Consider the following 23,732-nt stretch of genomic DNA (forward strand, 5'->3'; position numbering starts at 1 on the left):
ACTGGAACCAGTTAATTAAAATAGAACCCCTAGCAGCTATTGCCTGTAAATATAGGGCGCAAAATCATGAGGTACCTAAATAAGCACTTTGATTTCACTAGCCACCCTGCAAAGTGTCCCATGATGAGGCTCCTCTGGTTGTATTTGAAATTGACCTGATCCGTTTGTAAATTTCTTACTTTGACAAGATCCAGGGCATGACTCAAACTTATTCTGTCCCTACGGAAATTAATGATGATGATGGAATCATTAGAATTTGAAACTCCCCTCAGCAAACTGGTTTCACAGCTAATGATGGTTCTTGGGAAAGTTATGTCACAATCAAGGCGGAGTATCTGGCCACCTATATATATATGATCCAAGCTCTCTCACTGGGGTTTTACCAAGCAATTCAGTAATAAACTAGACATAGGCCAACAGCCACTGCCCTTACCATGAAGACAGCAGATACCTTTGTGTTCCTTGCTCTGGCATTTTTCTGCTGCTTCTCAGGTGAGTAACTTTTTCTCTAATCTGCCCAGGATCTTATAAGTGACACTTCAAATCGTAGGAAGCTTTGACGAAAGATGGGTTGGGTCCTTAAAGAGATTTAAATGTCATCCAGCTGGAGAAGTGGCCTGTTCTAAGGGGAAAAGCTCCATCATTTTTGCGTTCTTAGCATTTGTAACAAAACTGGCTTTTTGATGAGTATTTGTGAAATTGGCGCTATGCATGACGTTGCCATGGGTAACTGGCCTTTTCTCCGGTAAGTGAAAAGGATGGAATTCCACCAGCGGTGCGAGAGCATCCACTTTCACTCATTGTGATGGGTAAAAATGTAATTTTGCTGTCTAAATACTTTCTTTGTGGAGACTGGACAATTTGTTGTCCAGATTACAAAAAAGAAAAAAAAAAAAAAGGTAACTGAATTTTTTTGCACACGGAAGTCAAGGCCAGAACCAAAAATGTAAACTGGTTTTGTGAATTCCTGAAAATGGGAATTTTTCACCAGCTCTGTTAGCATTGAATGTATTTTCCCAGGAACCTGCTGGAATGTTAAGTAAAAGGCTGATGCTTTGGGGCAAACTTTTCTACCATGTACCCCTTCATTGTGAAAAGGATGTACGGGCGAGTTCCTTGTGGGTTCACTGTGACACCAGGGAGAGAGATAAAACTATCTACAGCTAGTACTGATTTGGCAGAGGGATACTTATATCAGCTCTCTCTAATTGCCCCTCTGCTGAGCCATTATTAGTTGACTAATTTTTTTCAGGCATTGCAGTCAAAGTGGGCCTTGAGGATGAATTTAGAGGGAAAAGTAGTGTGGCTTTATGGGTTAGCTCAGGGCTTCCAGGTGTAAGTGGAGGTGTGGAAGAAAAGACAAAGAGGTTTGTGGGAGAAACAGCCACATCTGATAGAGGTTGGGGTCCCTGGCAAAGCGGTGGAGCGAAGCATTTAGAGTCTAGCGCAGATAAGCAGTAACTGACATGTCTTCAAGTCTTTGGTTTCAAGAACATGAAAAATAACACAGCAAAGGAGAGAGAGAGAAAACGGGGAATGTACAGAAGTATGGGTCTGGAATGGCAAATTCTACATGCCATGAAAAATCTGATACATTACTAGCTAAAAAGTTACATTTGTTGGGCCCATTAGTGCATTAGATTAGCCTTCATCCAATCTTTTCCATTATTTGAGTTTATGAAGGGAATACTTTTATCTTAAATTTTCCTCAGGCTTCATAATATGGTGTCTGTGTTTGTGTTTTTGTCGCAGGTATTGCCAGCAAAGATATAAATAAGGTTAGTGCACCTCTTTCTGCTAGATACGTTTCCTAAATTAGCTTGTTAACCTAATTAGCACCTAAAAAATAACACAAAAGGGCTGGCAGACTTTAAAAGAAGATCAGAATATCCCCCCCGCCCCGCCCCCAATGGTGTAGAACTCAGACTGCAAATCTCTCAGAGACGTAACTTCCATCATTGATAACGGGTGTAACTCACAGCCAGGCTTTGGGATGCTTATCTGGATATATTTGGCCCAAAGAGCTCATGAGATGCAGGTGAGAGATAGTGTGAGAGATGCTTTTCTCATGGTATTTTACAACTTTTGTTTCTGATCCAACTGGCATCCCATGCTGGTGACAATTAAAAGCCATGCAATTTAAACCCACTTTTTTGAATCTCCAAAAAAAATGATTTGATTCAATATTTGAGCTGAGTCAGCTCAGTTTTTATTTTATGCAGACCCATTTGCTTATCCCCTGTAAAAGCCCACTTCCACAAGGAGCAATCCAAACCAATAACGAGCTGGAACAATAATTCTTCCCAGTCTATATTTCCAGCTGTCCACTGGCGAAGGCGTTGGCTGATGTTCTACTAGGCAGCGTAATATTCGGCTTGCTGAGAATTTAATGCTTTGCTGAAGTTCATCTCTTGTAACTGAATCACATGCTGGTTGCTCTGCTCTGTTAGAATCACCACGCCTGCACTGAGCTGCCCCTTTTAGGGTTGCGTTCCCTCCTCTCCACTAGCTGCTTTTAGCTCGTTCCACTGCAACGCAGGAGGGAGAGTCATTTGGTTATAACCACACACTCTTCTCTCCAAAGTTGTAGCATCGAGGAATTGGGCAGTATGCCTTTAAATAGTTGGTGAGCCAGCCTTCTAGTGGCCCTCGCTATGTTTTGGAAGCCAGCACAGCCCCACTGGAGCAGCAGTGTATGTATGTAGTTAGGCTATGCATGTTGCTTATAATTAGTAAACCTGGTTCTTTGGACTCCACTGTGTGGTTCTCCAGATTAAATAAGTTGTGGAAAGAGCGAAAGACAGGATAATGGGCAATGAGGACGGGATGCTAAGACACAACAAGAGTGGGTTATTGCCTCTAAAGGGCAAAGGTCCTGAAATTCTAACCACTCCGTGCAGAAAAATATCAAGCTCTGATAACAGTTCTTAAACTCCCACCCACCACAGTAAGGGAGGAAGCCCTCCAAGGAATGCTCTCTTTTAGCTTTTACAGGATGAGTGCATGGAATTTTGGCCGCTCTTACGCAGTGGGCTTTTTTATTGCAATAGAGATAACAACCCCGTCCGCGGCCCTGATGGCAAAACACACACCAACAAATGCGTCATGTGTAGAAATATGATGTGAGTATGAGAAATAAACAATTGCATCAGAGTAGCTAAAGCAACAGCTCATGCTGCTAGACTGGTTGTTTTCCATGTCTCCTCTCCTCTCCTCCTCCAGATTCAGTCCTACTCTTGTGGGACTTAATTCCATCTGTATGGCATAAACCCTTGGCTGAGGGATATACTGCAACCTCTGACCCCCAGTTCAGAGAGGTTAGTTTCTGACTCCCCAAAACCTTCATTTACCCCCCAGGAATCATAGAATCTCAGGGTTGGAAGGGACCTCAGGAGGTCATCTAGTCCAACCCCCTACTCAAAGCAGGACCAATCCCCAATTTTTGCCCCAGATCCCTAAATGGCCCCCTTAAGGATTGAACTCACAACCCTGGGTTTAGCAGGCCAATAGCTCAAACCCCTGAGCTCTCCCTCCCCCCAGTCCTGTTACCCTTTGAAGCCAACAAGGCAGGAAATAACAGTGGATATGTCCAAAAAAAAATCAGTGCATGTTCTTAGCTTCTGGCTTTACATATGTGCCATTTAAGGGAAATTTGATATGGACATGCGTGGCAGAAATGTCTGGGGGGAAAAGAGAAGGCCTGGTGAGTGGCAGCAAATGGAGAGAGGCCAAGCAATTTGTGCATGTGTAGCTAACGTAGAGCCTGAGTTCCGTCCCCTCGCCTGGCATTGCGTGGGTTCGGACAGGTTTGCGGGATGAGGTCCGTAGTCGTTAGATATTTTGGTTTTCCAGCTGAGGTTTGTGCAACTCCCTGTCACTCTCTGCCTCCCCTTCTTTCAGGGCAAGTCAAGTAAATAATGGACTCACAGGTGGAGGAGAAAATGTGATCAGAAGCCCGACAGGAAAGGTGAGGCTAAAGGTTATCCTGATTGCTACCAAGGCATGAAGGATTTCTTTGTGCACCCAAAGAAGCGGTTAGATTAATGTCTCTGGCCCAGTAGCCTTGTGTTGGTTACCTTACCCACTATAATGGGAAATCCAAGCTCAGTTAATCTGTGAGTAAAGGGCCATAACAGCCCATTTGCCCACAGGATTGGGCCAAAGTCTGTTGTTGTTACCATGCAGGCAGAATACCAGGTATATGCAGCATTTGACAAACCAGAATTCAAAGTGATACCTAACTCTGCTCATGGTCCCTCTCCGATACGTGCCAGCCTGCAAGGTACAGCCTGCCTCTGATCTAGAGCGTCAGCTCTTAGGGCAGGGATCGTGCCTCGTTCGTAAAGCTCCAGGCACACTGTTGGCACTTGAGAAACAATGAATAGCAATAACGCTGCGTTGAAGCTCTGACCAGGGCAGGGTGTGGGAGCAAAGGAGCCCTTATTGTGTCTCGTTTATCTCGATGACTTTCACGGCCAGCCCTTTTCTCATGTGGCTGTGTCTCTTTTAGTCTAGGGACTTTTCCCTTTCCCCCTTTGCTTCTTTTATGTCCGTAAGTGGAATGGTTTGAGTTAGAGGGTGTCAGATCAGATGGGTACCTTCCCCACTTCACTCTTTCTCTGAATAAATGGTGAAAACCTTTAACCCTAGAGAGTCCAGGCTACTTTAAAAATCCACAAGGGAGATGGGGAAAGCTGTTCCATGAAAAATCTAACCTGAACTCCCCCTAGCTTGGTCAAGTGCGATCCAGAGAGAGGAAGGATGGTTCAGTGGTGCTAGCCTGAGGCTCAGCAGTCCCAGGGTCAAATCCCTGCTCTGCCACAGATTTCCTGTGTGATCTTGGGCAAGTCACTTAGTCTCTCTGTGCCTGAGTTCCCCGTCTGTGAAATGGGGATAATGGCACTTCCCTACTTCACAGCCATGTTGGGGGGATAAATACATTAACAATCATGAGGCACTCAGAGGTTATGATAAAGGGGGGAGATACGTACCTAGAAGGCAGTAGTGGAACCCTTCTGGAGTGTTGAGAATTATATATGGAGACCCAGAGGAGAGCAAAACCTAGACTGAAAGTGTTCGAGCAGACTGTTCTGCAGAGTGAGTGAGAGCAAATTGATAAAGAGCAGCAAGTCACCAGGAGCAACGGGAAGGCATCCAAGAGTTGTGAAGGCACCTAAGAATGAAGTGATTGAACTGTTAAAAATATATCAGATGGTTGGAGGGTAGCAAACGTTATACATTGTTTTAAAAGGCAGTAGAGGAGATCCTGGGAATTACAGACCAGTGAACCTTAGTTCAGTACCAACTACAATGGCTGAAATGATAATTAAAAATAGAATTATATAACACATCAGTGTGATATGACAGGGACCAACCAGCGTGGCTTCTGTAGAGGAAAAATCGTGCCTCACTAATCTACTAGGATTTATTGGGTATGTCAACAAAATAGTGTTTCGGACCAGTGATCAGATTTACCTACCCTCCTCCAAGCTACCTTCCACTTCTGCTGTTGGGCTTTTACATGTTTGGTTTGGTGTGTTGCATTGTGTTTTTAGATTTAACTGCCTCTTAATCCATTTTAATTATTTGTGCAGAACCAGGGCTGCTTTGGAGCTGTTTGTAGGTTAAATTATTATCACTGCTCCCTCTGTATGTTAAGAGTGTTGGGAAAAGTGCTAGAATACTTGCATTTGCTGTGCTGCAATACTTTCCTGGCGAGAAAGCCAACGTTTCCAAAAACTCAGCCAGTAGAACACAGGAGACACCTTGCATAAAATGTGCTACTCCCTTCTGCAGGATGACTGCAGTGAATTTCTATCACAAGTCAACGCTAACGGAGAACTCACCTGCACAAAAGAGAATGACCCTGTGCGTGACGCTTCTGGCCGGCAGCACAGCAACAAGTGCCTCATGTGTGCAGAGAAGTTGTGAGTATAGAAACTTTCCTCCAAGTAACTCAAGCAAAAGGTGGAACCGTGTGTTCCAAGTCAGAGCAATTCACAGGTATCGAGTCCCACCCATGTTGGGCTTTTGAGATCCCTGAATCCAAGCGGCCCCACATGAAGTGCTACTGTGTAAGTCTCCAGCACTTGCCCCTCTTCCTCCTTCTGTTTGGTGTGAAGGCCCCGGCGCCAGGTGAGAAGCAGCATGGGGCAGCAGAGCAGAAGCAAAGCCCAGGAGATGTGGGTAAAGATCGAAAGTCACCACCCCTGCTAGAGGGGAAGTTCTCTCCGCTATTGGCAGCTCCTGTGAAGTCTTCCACTCATCTCCTGTACCGTCCAGATGTCCCCACTCAGCTTCCTCAGTGCGTCTGCAATTGCAGCACTGATAGGAAGGCACCATCTCGGTCGGCATGTAGCATGAAGCGGGAATGGGGAAGAGAAATTCAGAGAGTAGGACAGAGTCATCAAGAACTTGTGGGTTTAACTAGGAGGTGGTGGTGTGTGGTAGCATGGACATTTTGGTGGGTGTACAGGGAATATGGAGAGGGGGTTCAAAATTGTATTAGGGGCTCCATCTGAATTCTGTTATGCCCCGAAGCAATGTTTCTACCTGCAGCTCTACAGAGGTGTCCCCCCCCAGCACACACCCGCTGTGCTCACTGAGGGTGGGCAAACCTCCTGAGTGAGGGAAGTTGCAGATTTGGGAAATTCTCAGTATGCTCTGGTGTGGTCAAGCGGTCTCAAAGCTCCTTTGAATTGGTATGAACCATAGCCCTGTAGTGCCATAGTTGGAATCCGTGTTTTTTTGTAGGGTCATTAAATTCAATCATCCACTCATGTTGTTCAGGCAGCCTATGTCATGTATGAAGGTTAGAAATACCCCCCAAAGTGGGCAGTACACAACATACAGGCTATCTAGTTTCCATTCAAATTTTATCTCCCTCCCCCCGCCCCGCTCCTGTTTGTCAATCGACTTGCTTGGTTGGGTATTTCACTCTGTTCTGCTGTTTTCTGACCTGTTTTTCTAGTTCTGCTGTTTTCTGACCTGTTTTTCTAGTGAATTTTTGTTCAAGCTTAAGTCGAGCTTTGGAACAAACATCATTCATCTGCAAGTGGGAGTCAGCTGGTCCTGGGCTCACTTTCTCTCCTTATCCCTTTCTTCCAGCAAAGAAGATGCTCAAAGAGGCATCCAGTTTGGTAGAAATATGCAGCAACCAACTCTGAACAGCCTTGATGGGAAGAGCACGTATCAGGTAAGGCTCAGCTTTGTGCAGACTGCTACCTGCCCAGGAGCGTTTTACCTTTACACTAAGATAAACGACATATATTGATGATCTCTGGACAGTGACACAGTCCTCATGTACTTCACTACTGCGTGGAAGGAAACCCAGATTCCTCCTTCCAATACCTAGTGGCCTGGTATTTAATTTTATTATTTATTTTCTTGCTGCTTTGGTAGGAGACCAAAGTCCAGGTCGTAGCCATGGACTGTAGTTGTCACCAGGCTGGAAGTTCAGCACGAGGACATAGGACATAAAGCCCTTCCAATATTTGGGAGAGCAACATTCATGTAGCTTCCTGATGCCAGTTGTAGTTTCTATCTTGTGAATGGCATGATAGGCACCGTCGGAGCAAAGCCGGGAGGGAGGGGATCAGACAGGCCTGCGTACCCAGGTGGTTCCTGATGATGGAGTGACCCGCACCGTTAAAGGCTGCACAGAGATGGAGGGGAAGAGGAAGGAGAAAAGAGTTTTAATCAGATGAAAGAAGGCAGTTACTCACTCTGAGCCTTATTCCGCCTCCATTGAAGTCAATGGCACAACTCCTGCTGACTACACAAGAGTGTGGCACCACGCCCTGTCTTCACTGAGGAAGGTGGTTTCTGTGGTTTGAGCAGAAGGGGACCCAGCTTGGAAACAAACAAGGCTGTTGCTGTGTTCAGGATGAGAGAAACTCCTCGTTCAAGGCAGTCTTGTGTTGACACACTCTGGGTCATGAAAATGGCCCTTCAGTTGGATTTCTTTCTTGAGATAACCTTGTAATAATTTAGGGTTGTCTGTGGATTCAGCCAGTTTTCCTCCCCACCGCCCTTATATGCCAGTTACTGGTTTTTAGAATGCAGCAAACAGAAACAAACGGCTTCTCAGGCCAGGCTGGTGAGCCATCCGCTGCGCTATTATGACAAAAGTTTTGTGCAGCCTGAAGGTTGCACAAGACTCGGTGCTGGCCTCCATTCTTCCTCCTGGAGGAATTGTAGCCGGTAGCTCTGGGGAGAGGTAAATCCAGTGGGCCTGCCTCCATGGTGACACCCAGGACTGCTCCAGAGCACGTAGAATCTACCTCCCCCCCCACCCCATGGCCTGCTCCCTCACTACAGAACAGGACCATGATAGTCCCACTGTTTTAAGGCTCCTGTGTTCCCTGGGGACAGGAATTTTCCTGGCGCTCTGATGTTTGGAGCCTACAACTGGTTTTGGAGCTTTTCCATGGATTTTTGTACCTCTGCATTGATTGTAGCCAACCCTTTTCCATGGGAAGACTTTTCTATAGTGATTCTATGATTCTATGATCTTACCTCTGCGTGATGTGTATCTGGCGTCCTCCTCTTTCCGCTTGCCCTGCCGGCGTGTTTATCTTTGAGCTCATTCCCATAAAGCTCTTGCCTTCAGCAAGTTCACAGCAGCTTTGTCACTCCTGCTCCTTATTCATTCCACGCTCTCCTGCTAGGAGCCATCCTTTCCTATGGACTTTCCCTGTTGCCACAATGCAGGCCCATTGGCTCTGCTCCCGAGAGCCGTGAGCAGTCACTCTTTGCTCTGCCCCAATCCCTTTTCCTGTTCTGGGCTTTCAAACAGTGTGTTTGGTCTAGTTACATTTGGCTTTTGTTCTATTGCTTATTACAGCACCGTGACTGCGCTATGGCTGGGTGATATTTGCTTTGTGCATTGTTATCGTTGTTCCCAGAAAGGCTGGCTGTGCACAGAGTTCCCTGCTTAAGGAGTTTACAGAAAGAGGGAACTTCACCGCTGCTCTAAACCAACCCCCTGTGCAAGCTGCTCTGGGTACCACTCCCGGATAATGATGATGAAGCAGGTCACACTGGGAAGCACTGAATGTAAGGCCCATTTCACCAGTAACCTGCACCACTGACACCAGTGCAAAGTGGGTGCATTCGGATTGGACAGTGTTTCTCACGCACACACTCCCCACACACATTCTGCACTGGTGGGAACAATGACACAAGGAGCGAGCAAGGCAATGGTGAATCAGGCCCTAGGGCTTACAGAAGTCTTACCTCTGGTCACGCCCCAGTATTGGAGCCTGACCAGAACAGAATATCAGATATGCTGCTCCTAGTCACAGCCAGGAGTTTCATTGCTGATGTGAGGGTGGTTGGAGTGGCAGAAAGATCTCAAAGATTATAGAAGAGCCCAGAAGAAACCCCGCATCAAATGTGCTTCTGTCCCTTTCACAGAACAGCTGCAGCCAGTTTGGTGGGACCTCTCCCTGCTCTACCAATAGCCAGGCTGCTCAGGGCGATAGCAGACCAAACTGCGGGTATGAAGGGTGAGTATGGAAACACAGCTTCTTCTCAGTGACCAAAGCAATGGCTTGAGCTGCTGTCCCAGTCTAGTCCCCATCTGCGGTGACAGCCTGAAATCAGGCTACGTTACATCTTAGTGGAGAGAAATACTTCCAGGTTCTGACCCCCCAGATCTGACCTGTCTGTCCTCCTCTGTCAAATATTGTAGCAACTTTTAAATGCACTGTCTCTCCCCCACCATGCCCACCCTGCGTGAAGGCACTGTGTTGCCACTGTTCATTGGGAAAGGCAGACAGAACTGGGCTTCAATTCCATTAATGCTAGCTAACCCCTGCAGTGGTCTCTCTTCGAGAGCCAGGCTCATGCTGTTCTGCCATGGCCCCATCAGACAGCAGCATGTAGAACACAGGGTCCCTGCCTTCCTACCGGGGCTGGAATGCAGGATGGGAGCCGGGCGTTCAGACAGGTGTGCTCATTGCCGTGCTAAGCTGTGAGTGACATCAGAGAATAGAGCAGGGGTTGGCAACCTCTCAGAAGGGGTGTGCCGAGTCTTCATGTATTCACGCTAATGTAAGGTTTCGCGTGCCAGTCATATATTTTAACGTTTTTAGAAGGTCTCTTTCTATAAGTCTATAGTATATAACTAAACTATTGTTATATGTAAAGTAAATAAGGTTTTTAAAATGTTTAAGAAGCTTCATTTAAAATTAAGTTAAAATTCAGAGCCCCCCGGACTGGTGGCCACTGAAAACCAGCTTGCCTGCCACCTTTGGTACACATGCTGCAGGTTGCCTACCCCTGGAATAGAGGATCGTCGCCCCTTTGGCCTGAGCATTTAGCCAATATGCGAGGCCTTGCAGGGCTGTTTCCATCAGGAGGATGCATTGATGATAAGAGTCAGGTTTACTCGTGGTGCAATTTTGTTTCTTGTCCCCATTGTCCTGTTGCCCTGACCACAGGAGAATACAATAGCAGGCTGTTTCCTCGCTCCAAAATCCCCTATCTGCCAATTCAAGGGGCTTTGTGCCCAAGAAGCTTTGTCTTTCTGCCTTCTCTTTTCAGGGACATGTTCACAATTCCCTCCTCTTCCTCCTCCTGGCTTTCTGCCTTCAGCACCTAAAGCCTGCAATCAATCTGCTAGCCACCGTATTTGTAATCAGGGAAACCTTTCCGACAACCTGCCATGTGCCTTGGGCAGTCCCTTCATTGTTTGTACCTATCTCTACTCTGTAAATGAGTTTAATTGCTCCTTCCATTGAGCCTGAAAGAATACTGCGCACACCCACTGACTTCCACTCGGTCTGTGGTTGTCTTTGGATCAAAGATTCACCTGATGGAAGAGGTGACCCATGCCTGCTGATAGGGGGGCAGGGAGGGGCAGAGTGAGGGCAGCCGGCTTCCACAGTGTTACTGAACATGCTTAGTACAAGCCAAGCAGAAAATCTGGGGGAGGGGAGCATGTGACCCAGCATGTCCCCCCCGCCCATGGGTCACCTCTGCCTGATGGCAGCCATTCTCATGTTTCAATGTAACCTTCATGGAGATAATCCATATTAGGCTTCCTTTTCCAATGAGGGACCAAAGAGCCCCATCCTCTCCCACTTAAACAGGCCAGACAGAGGGAAGAAAACAATGGGAATGGATGGGAACAGCTCCATAGAAAGCTTTGCTTTAGTGCCAAGCAGGTAGGTGGCCTGGAAATTGGATCCTGAAAGTTTGTATTCGAGAAATCTCATGTAACAAGGACAGGCAGGAAGCTGACGTGTGTGCGTTCACCCTTGTTAGAGGCTTTATGTGCCAGGGCTACGTTACAAGAAGCTCATGCTTTACCTCTTCCTTCCTTCCAGCACGCAGCAAGGCTCAGGTCAGTACGGTGGAACCTATGGTACACATTCTGGCATCAACCAAAGTGAGAACCAAGGTGTTGGCAACGGCATTATCATTCCGGTAAATCTAACTTCACTCTCTAGCAAAATCCAGGAACAAAGGAGCAATCTCTAAGTGTCTAGCTAGCACTGGTGCCACGAGCCATCAGTCCTGGTTCAGAGCAGGGCTGTGAGGCTGATGAGGGGCCTGGCTAAAGACTCATGAAGAAAGATTGAAAAGATTGGGATTGTTACCTTAGAAAGGAGATGGAGAACAGGGGACATGAGAAAAGTCTCTAAACTAATGAATGGTTTAGAGAAGGTAGATTAGAGCTTCTGTTTTCCCTGTCCTCCACACAAGAACAAAGACACGTTCATTGAAAGGAAAAGGTGGCAAATTCAAAAAGGAAACACTTTTTTTCACACAATGCATAATTAGACAGTGGAACTCATCGCTACAGAAATTCATTGAGGCCAAGAGTCTATCAAGATTCAAAGGGATTGGACCTTTATATGGATTACAAGAATATCCAGCATTATCACTAATTAGGGTGACCAGATGTCCCATTTTTAAAGGGACAGTCCCTTTTTTGGGACTTTTTCTTAGATAGGCACCTATTACCCCCCACCCCCGTCCCATTTTTTCACAGTTGCTATCTGGTCACCCTATCACTAATGCTAACAAAATTTTTGGAAGGGATGTAAAACTTCATGGTTAAACTAATCTCTAGCTATGAGGGGCTAGAATGAGGACTAATGTGGGGGACAGACTGCCCCTATCTGCCTGCTGTTTGACAGTGGCTAGCCCCAGATGCTTCAGAGGAAGATCTATGAATCTGAGACAGAATACTGGGGTACATGGACCCGGAGTCTGTTCAAATGTGGTAGTTCCTATGCTCCTATGTTCTAAGACAAGCTCTGGGTTATAATGAACAAACCATGTCAGCGACAGCTTGGTTATATTTTCTGACAGAATTTCAGAATGGAAGTGTGAAGGACGTGGAGTGGTTTGTGATAAAACAGGACTTTATTGAATAACTGGAATTGGTCTGGAGAGTAAAAGCAACCACCTAGTTTTTCGTGGGTCATCAGCAGGGTTAGAACCCAGGAACTCCAGATCCAAAAGCATGGGCCCTGCCTCATGAGCAAAAGGAGCAAATTCCATTAGGGGGCAGCGGTAGTAGGCTAATATGCTCTTATGAGGTCCAGCCACTAGAGGGAGTTATGCAGCTCCAAGGAATCTTCTTTGATAGGTTTTCAGATTGCCTTGGATATGAACACTGTCACATAAGGCAGACGATAGTCACAATGTGTTGAGTACAGGAAGGAGTCAAGCGGGGACCTGCAAAGGTCACGGTTGTCTGGTTTAACTTCATTCATTGCATGGAAGCGGGAGCAAACAGCACATTAATGGAATTAGCAGATGATGCTAAACTGGGAAGTCTTGTAATAACATTCTTCAGAGCAGCATCCCTTGTTCTTTATGTTCCCCAGAGTAGTCAGCCATAAAATCAGAAAATGAGCATTCCTTTCCCAGCAACTGTATTAATACCGGCAAGTTGAAGAGGGTTTAAAATATCTGGAGCTACGCACGGTGATAAAAGCTTAGAGGCTAAAAATCCCCTCTTTTCCGGATGTAACTCTTGTTCTTGTTCCTGCTCTCTGAATGGATGTCTGAAATTTTTTAAATAGGAGAATAAAAAAATAAGAATGACTCTCAGTCTCCTGGTCTGAATTCCTGACCAGTCAATATTCAGGCTGCAATCCCTGAAACTTTTAGGATTCCTGGATGTTTTTACAAACAAACCAGCACTGGTTTGAATACTCACACACAATGGCCAATATGGCCCCATGAATAACGACAGTGTGAACTCCCGATACCTATTTTTGATCGTTTTTAGCGTTATTTGACAAGCTCCCATCAGTTTTTCTTTTTTGCCATCTGTGGGTGCTGTCTGCCAGAGGAGACAGACATCAAAGTCCTGATCCCAGCCACCAATCATTATAAGAGGTCAGTATTGAAAACATCCAGCAGTTTCTTCTACAGTAAATGTATACGCAACGATCCTCTGGCGAGGGATGTCAGCAGAGATTAAACCTGATACATTCAGCACTAATTGTACAGGCTTTTGCTACTCTAATAAAGGAATAACTCTGTTAGCAGGTAGCAGAAGTAGGTTATCTTCTTATGTGAATCGGACCCTGAGAGAGACCTAACACACTGAAACGTGGTCTCAATAAAGATCAGAGGAGCTGTGGAGTGTGTGTTTGTTGTATGCAACATTGTACCCTAGTGGTTCTCTGCTACTACAGAGTGTAGTTGTAAATGAAGATGCTATGATTTTAATCCTTCTGGGAGGATAGGTCTCAAGTTCTGTTAAATTGCAAAAAAAAGGTCTAACTGGATAAGGATGCAAAGAAACATCAGATATTATTTCCTCCTCTTTTTAGACGGACTGCAGGCGAATTCTGCATGGAATAAAGGGTGACGCAATTCTCTGCAGAAATTCCTGGGAACCTGTTTGTGGCGCTGACGGAAAAACATACAGCAACAGATGCTTCTTGTGTTTGGAGATGATGTGAGTATGAGCAACGGCTTCCAATACCTGGCCATTCTCCTTTTACAAGTGTAATGGAGTAGTCCTGTTTCTCTCATGGCTAGCGTTGCGTGGTCCTTGGTGCCTTGCCATGAAACAAACACAAAGCGGAAGAGGTAAGATTAAAAGGATGACAGTCAATTAAGATGCAACAAGTGTCCATGGCCCCTCCTGCCCCAGAAAAATGTGATTTTAAAAGTCCTCGTAGACTTGGAAACACGAGCCCAGTGCGGTGAATGTCCAGAGGACTTGTCCCTCGCTGGGAGAGGGCGGTGGCACTGTAACTGCATCCATACCCTTTGTCCCTTCTGCAGGAGAACTGGAAACAGCATTATAGTAAGGTCTGAGGGGGAATGCGCCAATGCTACTCCAGCAAAGGTGAGGCTGCATTTCATACACAACACCAGGGACTGCTCAATGCTTCTCGTTGTCACTGACAGCAGATAGTGTTATTCGGGTTGTGGTGGTGCTTCACGGCCCCACGCAGGGATCAGGGCCCCGCTGTACAAGGTGCTGTACAGCCGTGATGATGAAGGGTAGTCCCGGCCCCTGAAAGGAGAGGTAACATGAAACAAGCAGCATGGGCACGGTAAGGAGTAGTCACAGCTCTCCTGCCTAGCCATCCCTGCAGAGCTGAGACCGCACACACAATCTCCATCTCTGCCCCATCCTGGGTAGCTCAGCTCTTGTCCCGTGGCTGCTGACTCTTCGTCCAACAGGCCCAGAGTGGCTTTGACTAGCTGGATTCCCTTCAGGCCGTACACTCATCTTATCCACAAAGGGCCCAGTTGTGACTCACGTTTAGAAGTGGACTGCAGACCCCTCCTTTCTATACTGTCTAAGGCCTTGTCTACACTACAGGGGAAATTCGATCTAAGCTACACAATTTGAGTTACGTGAATAGCGTAACTCAAGTCAACGTAGCTTAGATCTACTTACCACGGGGTCCGCCCTGTGCGGTGTTGCTCTCCCGTTGACTCCCCTTATTCATCTCGATCCGGTGGGGTACAGGAGTCGACGGGAGAGCGATCTGTGGTCGATTTAGCAGGTCTACCGCCGATGCACCGATCACTGCACGTTGATCCCCCAATAAGTGTAAACAAGCCCAGTCTTGCCCCCCAGGAGAGAAAACCAGACACTCTCTTCTGAAAGCTGAATAGTTACACGGACATCTCCCAAGCCTGACACCTGCTGTCTCTCCTTCCATTCTCAAACCCACAAAGACAGCAGGGCAGGGGTGTTCTCCCAGGGTAACCGCTTACCGCAGCATTCTGTTGTGTCCTATCAACAGGCCAACTGCAGTCAGTACCCCCAAACCAAAGGGAGAGTACTGTGCACCCAGACGTCCCAGATGGTATGTGGAACAGATGGTGTGACGCACAGCAGCGAGTGTATGCTGTGCGATCAAATCCTGTAAGTACACTAATACTCTCTTTGAAACAGTTACTCCTCAGGGCAAGGCTGCTCTCCCTGCCTTTTTATAATAATATAGATAGATAGTTCTTATATAGTTCTCTTCTCATAGGTGGATCTCAAAGTGATATTCTCCCCATTTCACAGATTGGGAAAATGAGGAACAGAGAGGCTAAATGACTTTCCCAAGGTCACACAGGAGATCAGTGGCAGAGCCAGGAATAGAATCCTGCCTCCCTGACTCCTAGACAGCTGGATGACCCGTACCTCTCTTATAACTTTAGTAGAGTCATTTGAGTTGAGAGGAAGCCAGCTGGGTAAATAATGAAAAAACAATTCCTTGGGTAATTCATGTGAAAATTGTTGAATAAGTGACTCATCAAATGTTCTTGAAAGCTGCTCTAGAAAGGGAACTCTAATGAGTAAGCTAATCCCTCAAGCTGCATGGTGGCAGGAGAAGAGTTAATTTTCCTTACTTGTTTTGTGGATCGATTCAGTGCAAGTGATCTCAGTTTTCCTTCGCTATTTCTGTAGGTAATGCACCAGGTAAGGGTGTGGGATTGATGCCATCTAGTGGCAGCTGCCCAGAGTGGAAGTAGGTTGGCATGAGCGCTTTCCCCACTGGTGACCTTGGCATTTCTATGGCCTTGAACCTATGGAAAGTGGATTTTTCATCCCATGGGACCTGCTGATGTTTTAGTTTCTGCTCCCGACTCGGAGCAGCTATTGAAACAGTTCCCCAAATGAGAAATTCTGGGAAGTTTCCAATGGGAACAGCACTCTCTGAATGCTTCGGTGGGTCATGCTGCAGGCCCTACCTAGGCACTGTCCCGGCTGCTTAGTCGGAGCGCGCCTCCCTAGGGAACTGTGCCAGCTTTACTGAAGATACAAATACCCCGGCTCTCCTTTGCCCTCACCCCTCCAGTGCCAGGATCCCCAAAGGTGAATGAATTACACTGCACAACATGCCCCTGTGAAATATGGGAGCACAGTTATCCCTCTGTTTGCACAGAGAGAGCAGCAACTTGGCCACGGTCACAGAGGGGGACTGGAGCTGAGCTGGGAACAGACTCCACATGTTAATGGGAGTTAGGCAACTAAATACCTTTGAGGATCCAGGGACCAGTCTTGTGTTTTAATCACACGACTAGCTTCCCTTTCTTTTTAATTCCTTGAAAGTGGAACGTTCTGACGAGCTTTTCTCAGGAGCAAAGAGCTATGGACTCAGCAGAGTCAGGAGCAGTTATGCCAAGGGGTGCAACACCTGTATACGGAAAAGGGGGAAGTCTTAAAATCTCCTGTCATTTGTATGCTTAGAGTCTTAAGGGCAGGAGAGACCAGAAGTGAGATTAGATTGACCAGGAGCAGCTGAAGGGAAGAGAGCAGAGCCCTTAGTGCATTGTGGTGGGCTTGTTTTATTTTAACTGACCTGTCGCAGCAAACAAATGTCCCCAAATAGAGAAGTCTCCCATGTATTGAAAATCAGATCAGCCTCCTATGACCTTGTCTTGTTACAAACATACCTAGGAGCTACATCACACAACAGAACCACTAACCCAGGAACCTATCCTTGCAGCAAAGCCCATTGCCAACTGTGTCCACATATCTATTCAGGGGACACCATCATAGGGCCCAATCACATCAGCCACACTATCAGAGGCTCGTTCACCTGCGCATCTACCAATGTGATATAGGCCATCATGTGCCAGCAAGGCCCCTCTGCCATGTACATTGGTCAGACTGGACAGTCTCTACGTAAAAGAATAAATGGACACAAATCAGACGTCAAGAATTATAACATTCAAAAACCAGTCGGAGAACACTTCAATCTCTTTGGTCACTCGATTACAGACCTAAAAGTTGCAATTCTTCAACAAAAAAACTTCAAAACAGACTCCAATGAGAGACTGCTGAATTGGAATTCATTTGCAAACTGGATACAATTAACTTAGGCTTGAATAGAGACTGGGTGTGGATGGGTCATTACACAAAGTGAAACTATTTCCCCCTGTTTATTCCCCCCCTCCCCCACACCCCCACTGTTCCTCAGATGTTCTTGTCAACTGCTGGAAATGGCCCACCTTGATTATCTCTACAAAAGTCCCCCCCCCGGCCCCCCCCCCCGCTCTCCTGCTGGTAATAGCTCACCTTACCTGATCACTCTGGTTACAGTGTGTACGGTAACACCCACTGTTTCATGTTCTCTATGTATATAAATCTCCCCACTGTATTTTCCACTGCATGCATCCGATGAAGTGAGCTGTAGCCCACGAAAGCTTATGCTCAAATAAACTGGTTAGTCTCTAAAGTGCCACTAGTCCTCCTGTTCTTTGTGCGGATACCTAGGAGAGTTAAAATGAACCTACAGGAAAAGTCCATTAGCTCTTACAACCACAGGAAAAGTTGGCAGAGTGAGCGCTTGGTTCTCTTTGCTCACCTTGGTGCTACTCGCCGTGCTCTGACACATGACTAGCACTTTTATAGAGCCTCAACTTCTTGGAAAACCCTCTTATGGCCTCTCTTATTTCCTAACTGGGAGCCAACAAATAAGAATGATTTGGGTCAGGGTCTCAGCAGTGCATGACAGCTACTGCAATTGATCATAGCTTGCAGGGTAAGGAACCCTTCCTTCTTCTGAAGCGAAGATAGGGATTCAACAATTGCTATTAAAATGCAGGGGAAAGTTGCTAATGGTACCTTCCAGTATCAGAGAAGGTGTCAGAAGCCACGGTGAAGGGCCCAATGGAAATACAGAGACATACAGATAGAGAGAATGAATCCTACTCAGGTTGGGGAGAGATCAGACATTGTCCCAAGGAAATTGTAAAAAATTCTATCTGTTGTTGTCTGAAATTAGTAAAAAGAACAGGAGGACTTGTGGCACCTTAGAGACTAACCAATTTATTTGAGCATAAGCTTTCGTGAGCTACAGCTCACTTCATCGGATGCATGTAGTGAGCTGTAGCTCATGAAAGCTTATGCTCAAATAAATTGATTAGTCTCTAAGGTGCCACAAGTCCTCCTTTTCTTTTTGCGGATACAGACTAACACGGCTGCTGCTCTGAAATCTGAAATTAGTGAATGTGGTGGTGACTTCTGGAGCGATGTGACTCTCTAGAGGAAAGTGAGCAGTCATCTTGTCTAATCTCTTCCTCTGACTTTTATTTCCCCAGGAAAACGAGATCTGAGATTGGTATAAAGAATATAGGAGCGTGCATTCAGGTTTGTCCAGCTCTTTTACTTATTAATTAAAGTGACGCCAGAATGCAAGATGCAAGAACAGTGCAGGTTCTCTGGATCGAGTGCCATCGTTTTGTTCTGTGTTTGTACAGCGCCTGGCACGATACCGACCTAGTGCTTGACTAGGGCCTGTAGGCACTACCGCTGTGCAAATAATTCACATTGGTAACATAACAATAAGGCACATGTCTACCAGACATGCCAAACCTGCAGAAAAAACACAGAAATTGGGTTTGTTTTGGGCGTAATTGGCTTGTGAGTTGCTTGTTGGCTAGTTTTTGGCTTGTAGCTTGTAGCTTAATTGGCTTGTAGCTCGTTGCTTCTTTTTTTTTTTTGATCGGCTCCTGGCAAACAGGGGCAAGGGGGGTGAGAGAGCCAGGGGTGCACAGCGGACCCATCACAGCCCCAGACTGCACGCCGCGGGGATCTAGTCACAGAGTATTGGGGTTCTTAGGGATTGGCTTGTTTTGAAAAGGGATTAGCTTGATTTTTAGCTTATTGTGAAAGTCAGGGTGCTTATTTACCACGTGAAAATTGGCAACTGTGGTGTCTACCTGCTGCTATGGCCCTAAAACTAGGGGGAAAGAGACAGGAAAGAATTAGAGACAGAGCAAGGAGATGGGGTTTAGATCTGGATTAAATTTAGGTTGTGGTTCAGACTGTTTTAGGGTTTTATACTACCACTCATCACCATAATATCTGGGTGCTTTCCATGTAAAATCAATAATGATGGCGAAGACCCTAGTGGACTTCAAGGAGTCTCTGGAACATCTCCCTTTTCAATGTCAAAACTCTGCTTGAAGTAGGGTGTTTTGAGGGCCAGGGGGTCGGCAGGGATTTGGAAATAAAAGGGGGTTCAGATTGCAAGAGTCACTTATGGTGGAAAGGCTTTCTGAGAGAGCAAGGCTTTGCAACATTTCTGAATGGCCAGACCCTGGATTCACCTGATCTCTTCTGAAGATTGTTGCACAGCCAGATACACTGAAGGAGAATGGGTTTTGTGCTCTGCCTTGTCCCAGACGAGCGCATCTCTGGGTTCTCGGTTTGGGCCTGACGCCAAACCAGTGAGTAGTTTGTCTTTGGAGTCAATGGTGCTGTAGTCCCACGTGGATTAACACATTGTTACAGTGCGTCTCACTCCTAGTACTGAAAGCTCCAGGATTCTCTCTCTTGTCGTAAGGCATTCACTGCTTAAAAACCACACTCATGGTGCTCCATGTTCTCTCTTTATTTTATACAACACATCAGAAAAAAACTTGCAAACCCATTTTTTCTTTCTTAACCCTTTTCTTACATGATGGAAATGTTTGCAGGGCTGCACCCAGACATTCTCAGCTCTCTTACAAAGATGTTAGCTTTGTCAAGTCAATTTTCCCAACCAAAGACAGACAGTGTAGGAAGAAAGAGAAGACGAAAGAAGTGGAAAAAAAGAGTCGGGGCTCCAGGCGTGAGTGAGTAACAATTGTTGCAAGCTTCAGGCTGAGGTTGTGGGTACTTCCTCTAGCTGGCAGATTCCCAGGTTTCTTGACCCTGTTTTTGTGACCCACAGTCTTGTTTGAATGTACAACACAGAGTGCACATTGTTATCACACAACAAATGAATGCATAAATAATAAGACCACATGCCTATCTAACATAACAATGCTCAGGCTCTCAGATGGTCAGTGAGGCTCACCTCTTGCTCTCTCTCTCTCTTCCGAGAAGTAAAGGAGTTCAGACCACCAGCAAGTATCAAAGCGGAAGTGTGACAAAGGTACAGACAAAGATGCTCATCTCCTGCTGCTGTGACAAGAGGCCATAAAAGCACCTAGATAGATATGTCCAGATTCATAGACTCGTACATTTTTAAGCCAGAAGGGACCTTGAAAATGACCTAGGCTCCTGCAAAACACAAACCACTGAATTTCACCCAGGGATTCTGCAGAAAGCCCAGACCTTTGCTTTGTTCATTATGGTCAGAGCACAACACCAGAACAAGGGTTTGCAGCCCAAATCCTGAATGGTCTCTGGAGTTTGGCTGATAGGCTCTGCAGGGAGCCTTACCCACCCCTCTGCACCCAAAGAGAGGGGCCCTGCCAGGTTGTTTCTTTGGGGGTGGTGATGGGATTTAAATGGGGATGGAGGGAATCCCTCCCCAGTACAGGTAACCAGGGCGGCTTGCGGCTGGGCCTGTGACAGTGCCCAGGAGAAACCCCCTGGGCGAACCATCCCAGCACTTGCAGAAGCAGTGCAAGCCTTCTCAGGCCGAGCTGTCCTGGGGAAGGGAGGTGCAGGCTGCCTTCTTTGCAGAGCGTGTGTTGCTCCCTGGCCCCTCCTGGCCCCTCGCAGTGTAGGGCGGTGCCTGTGGGGCTAGATTCCCTGAGGAGTGCGGCGAGTTGGGCACTGTTTGGTTTTTCAAGTTATCTTTAGCGAGGTTTTGCCCTCCGGGATGATGACACTAAGCTCTCTGTCTCCCTCTCTCTCCAGGGCAAGTCATGGAAGAATTGATGTTAAGCATCAAGAAAGTTGCTCTAATCCTCAGTGCAGCAAATCCTGCCTTCGTCCTTCTCCTGCACTCTCTAGGGGACAGTCCTGCACTGGCTCAGGTGTAGGGAGATGGCATTACATGGCCCAGTCAGTCTTTTCCCAGCTCTAGCTCCTATGATTCTGTGGTCCCTCCAGGGAGTCCATTCTCTGCTCTCCTCACATCACGATATATCGTTGTGCTGCTTCAATAAAGTGAATTCAGCAGAAACCTGTTACTTTTCTCCACTACGCCTCCTTGAGGGACTTGTTTAATCAGCACTTGATCTGCACCCTCCATAGAAGTAGCAGATTAGGTTAGTGGATAGACCTCTCTCTGGATGGGTAGTTGGACCTCACTTTGCCCCTAGATGTTACTCTGGTGGTTCACATGAAGAGTCCAGGTGAGAATAAATAGACACATGGGACTCCCAGTTACTGTAAGTAACCTGTGATGATGCCACGCCAAAAGGGAGGATGCATGGTTTAATGGTTACAGCAGGGAATTGGGAGTCAGGGGCTCCGAGCTCTGCACAGAGTTGTTGCATGGCCTTTGGTAAGTGACTTCACCCCTCTGTGACTCTGTTTCCCACATCTGCAAAAAGGAGATTAATAAAATACTTCCCTACCTCACAGGGCTGTTGTGAGGCTTCCCTGGCTTGTGTCTGTAAAGCACTTTGAGATCTGCAGGTGACTGGCCACTATAAAATGCAGTGTATGTTAATCTTATGAGGATGACTCTTTTACTGTTGCCGTAGCACTCTTCTTTCAGAATCAATCCAGACTGCTCCCCCACTCCTCCCGGCAGTCTCTCCTCTGGCCATCGTGGGAGCTTATTTTCTTGTCCAGCCATGGGTTTGAGCGGCCCTGATTTTGGATGGAATTCAGAAACATGAAGAGCACTAGCAAGCGGACAGCTGCTGGCTTCGCTGCAGTGTTGCAGGCTGGCCCAGGGTGCCTTTGGATCTCCTCCTCTGGGGCAGCCAGGCTAGGTAGGGGCATTGCAACCATCTGACGTTTCTGGCTGTGGTCAATGCGTGCTGAATCAGAGCCCGTCTCACTGGGGATTCATCATCTAAGAGCTGATTGGAATACGAAAAATACAGCTTCCTTTTTGCATCGTCCTGGCAAACTCTACCCCAGCCGTTCTCACAATGGCAGATACTGCTGGACAGCAGACAGTGCAAGGTGTAAAGGGCAGAAGTGATGTGAAGGCACATGGGGAATGACTTCAAGTACTCCGTCCTAAGACCAATAATTGAGAAATGAAGAGGGGCAGGGGAAGGGGAGGGGAGGCCTTGAACTGACATCTGAAGAGACCTGGACAGATACAAGCAGGCTGCTCCATAGGGCAGAAGCTGTTGGGGAAAAGAGCTCCCGTATCAGCAGTGCTAAGATGGGTGGAAGGTGACAGGACAGTGAGAGGCCTGGTGCTAGAATGAAGGGAGGAGATGGGACAGCAGGAAGAGATGAGGTCTGTGGGGTTGGTGGACTCCAACCGCTGGCCAGTTTTTAGATAGAAGGTGAGACATTTTTAATTGGCTCCAACCTTGTTGGAGCAGCCAGGACAGGGAATAATACATATAAATAACTCCCCAGTCCTAGGCCCTCCTCCCGCTACAACTCTGCCCATGTACCTCCAGCCTGTCCTGAGGGACTCCCAGCTGTTCTAGCCTCAGCCCTGACTGAAGACAACACTGACATTGCATTTCATTCCTCCAGACCTTCTGATGGGGCCACATCTCCACCAGGGACCCCACTGAGGCCAAGATCCTATCACACTGGCCCGAAATCAGGATTCACATTGAAGTCTCCAGCTGCAAGGCTGGGGAATTGACTCACTTAGTGCCCCATTTGCAAGAGCTGTACAAGACCAAGGCATCCAGTTCCTAGCCCTAAGAGAAGAAACTACTGGAGAGTTTCGTTATCTGAATTAAGGTCAATTCTAGGTCAGGTCGGAATGTGCTGAACTGCTCAGATTATTTAAAGACATTTTTCCACTGCATAATCCCCCTGCTTTCTTTGCAGTGAGAGGGCTGCTGGAAAAGTCCCACATGCATCGGTTTGGGAGTGAAGGGTCCCAGCTCCTCAAAGCAGAAAAGGACAGAAAGAAAAGCTGAGAGGAAGGGGAAACTTGCAGAATAAAGACCAGGGAAGGGACCAGAAAATAGGGATTAGAGCCGGCTGGATTTTTTTTGGGGGGGGGGTCCAATGAAAAATGGCTCTTTGAGCAAAATGAAACAGTTTCAAAGACACTGGTTTCATTGTAACTTTCCAGTTTTTCAGCAAAGACCAAAAATCTGGAACTGAACATTTTTACTAAAACCTAAAAGCTTTGGCAGAAGGGGGGGTTTCCGCTTTGGTTTTACCTCGAAAACCTGAGAAAAATGTGAAGGAAAATATATTTTTTAAAAGAATTGGCATTTCTCAATCAGCTCGAGTAGAGCTCAGCCCTCTCTCTCTTATCAGTGGCAACACAGATAAATACACACAATTCCTCTCCTTCAGAAGAGAGTTTCTCTATCATTTCACCCTCCGCTAGTTTCCTTTCTCCATCCTGTTCCTTCTTCTCTGTGTCTCCTCCTTGTTCTCTTTCACATTCTTTCCCTTTCCTCCCCCACTTGACCGT

The 23,732-nt window shown here is 46.7% G+C and overlaps 1 protein-coding gene across 2 annotated transcripts; it reads left to right on the forward strand.

Moving 5' to 3' along the window:
• Positions 1 to 373: 373 nt before the first annotated feature.
• On the forward strand, positions 374 to 21,836 carry LOC114020662 (serine protease inhibitor Kazal-type 5). 2 transcript variants are annotated; one of them, XM_027827339.3, is made up of 14 exons: positions 374 to 492; positions 1,753 to 1,778; positions 2,986 to 3,122; positions 3,901 to 3,967; positions 5,797 to 5,927; positions 7,108 to 7,195; positions 9,418 to 9,509; positions 11,334 to 11,433; positions 13,803 to 13,930; positions 14,263 to 14,326; positions 15,240 to 15,361; positions 18,535 to 18,583; positions 20,306 to 20,354; positions 21,068 to 21,836. In XM_027827339.3, exons 1-13 carry the CDS (start codon positions 435 to 437, stop codon positions 20,306 to 20,308), a joined length of 1,065 nt encoding a protein of 354 aa, XP_027683140.1. In that variant the 5' UTR covers positions 374 to 434; the 3' UTR covers positions 20,309 to 20,354; positions 21,068 to 21,836. The 2 variants fall into 2 exon arrangements, with proteins under 2 accessions (XP_027683140.1, XP_043377088.1); XM_043521153.1 differs by lacking the exons at positions 374 to 492; positions 1,753 to 1,778 and adding an exon at positions 1,907 to 2,038 and having other exon boundaries at positions 21,068 to 21,716.
• Positions 21,837 to 23,732: the final 1,896 nt, after the last annotated feature.

This window comes from Chelonia mydas, chromosome 8 (genome assembly GCF_015237465.2).
Source record: "Chelonia mydas isolate rCheMyd1 chromosome 8, rCheMyd1.pri.v2, whole genome shotgun sequence".
NCBI lineage: Eukaryota > Metazoa > Chordata > Testudines > Cheloniidae > Chelonia > Chelonia mydas.

Coding starts and splice junctions, on each gene's coding strand:
- LOC114020662 (XM_027827339.3), top strand. CDS start 435: ATGAAGACAGCAGATACCTTTGTGTTCCTTGCTCTGGCATTTTTCTGC. Junction 13,931..14,262: donor TTCTTGTGTTTGGAGATGAT/GTGAGTATGAGC, acceptor TCCCTTCTGCAG/GAGAACTGGAAACAGCATTA. Junction 15,362..18,534: donor ATGCTGTGCGATCAAATCCT/GTAAGTACACTA, acceptor TTATTTCCCCAG/GAAAACGAGATCTGAGATTG.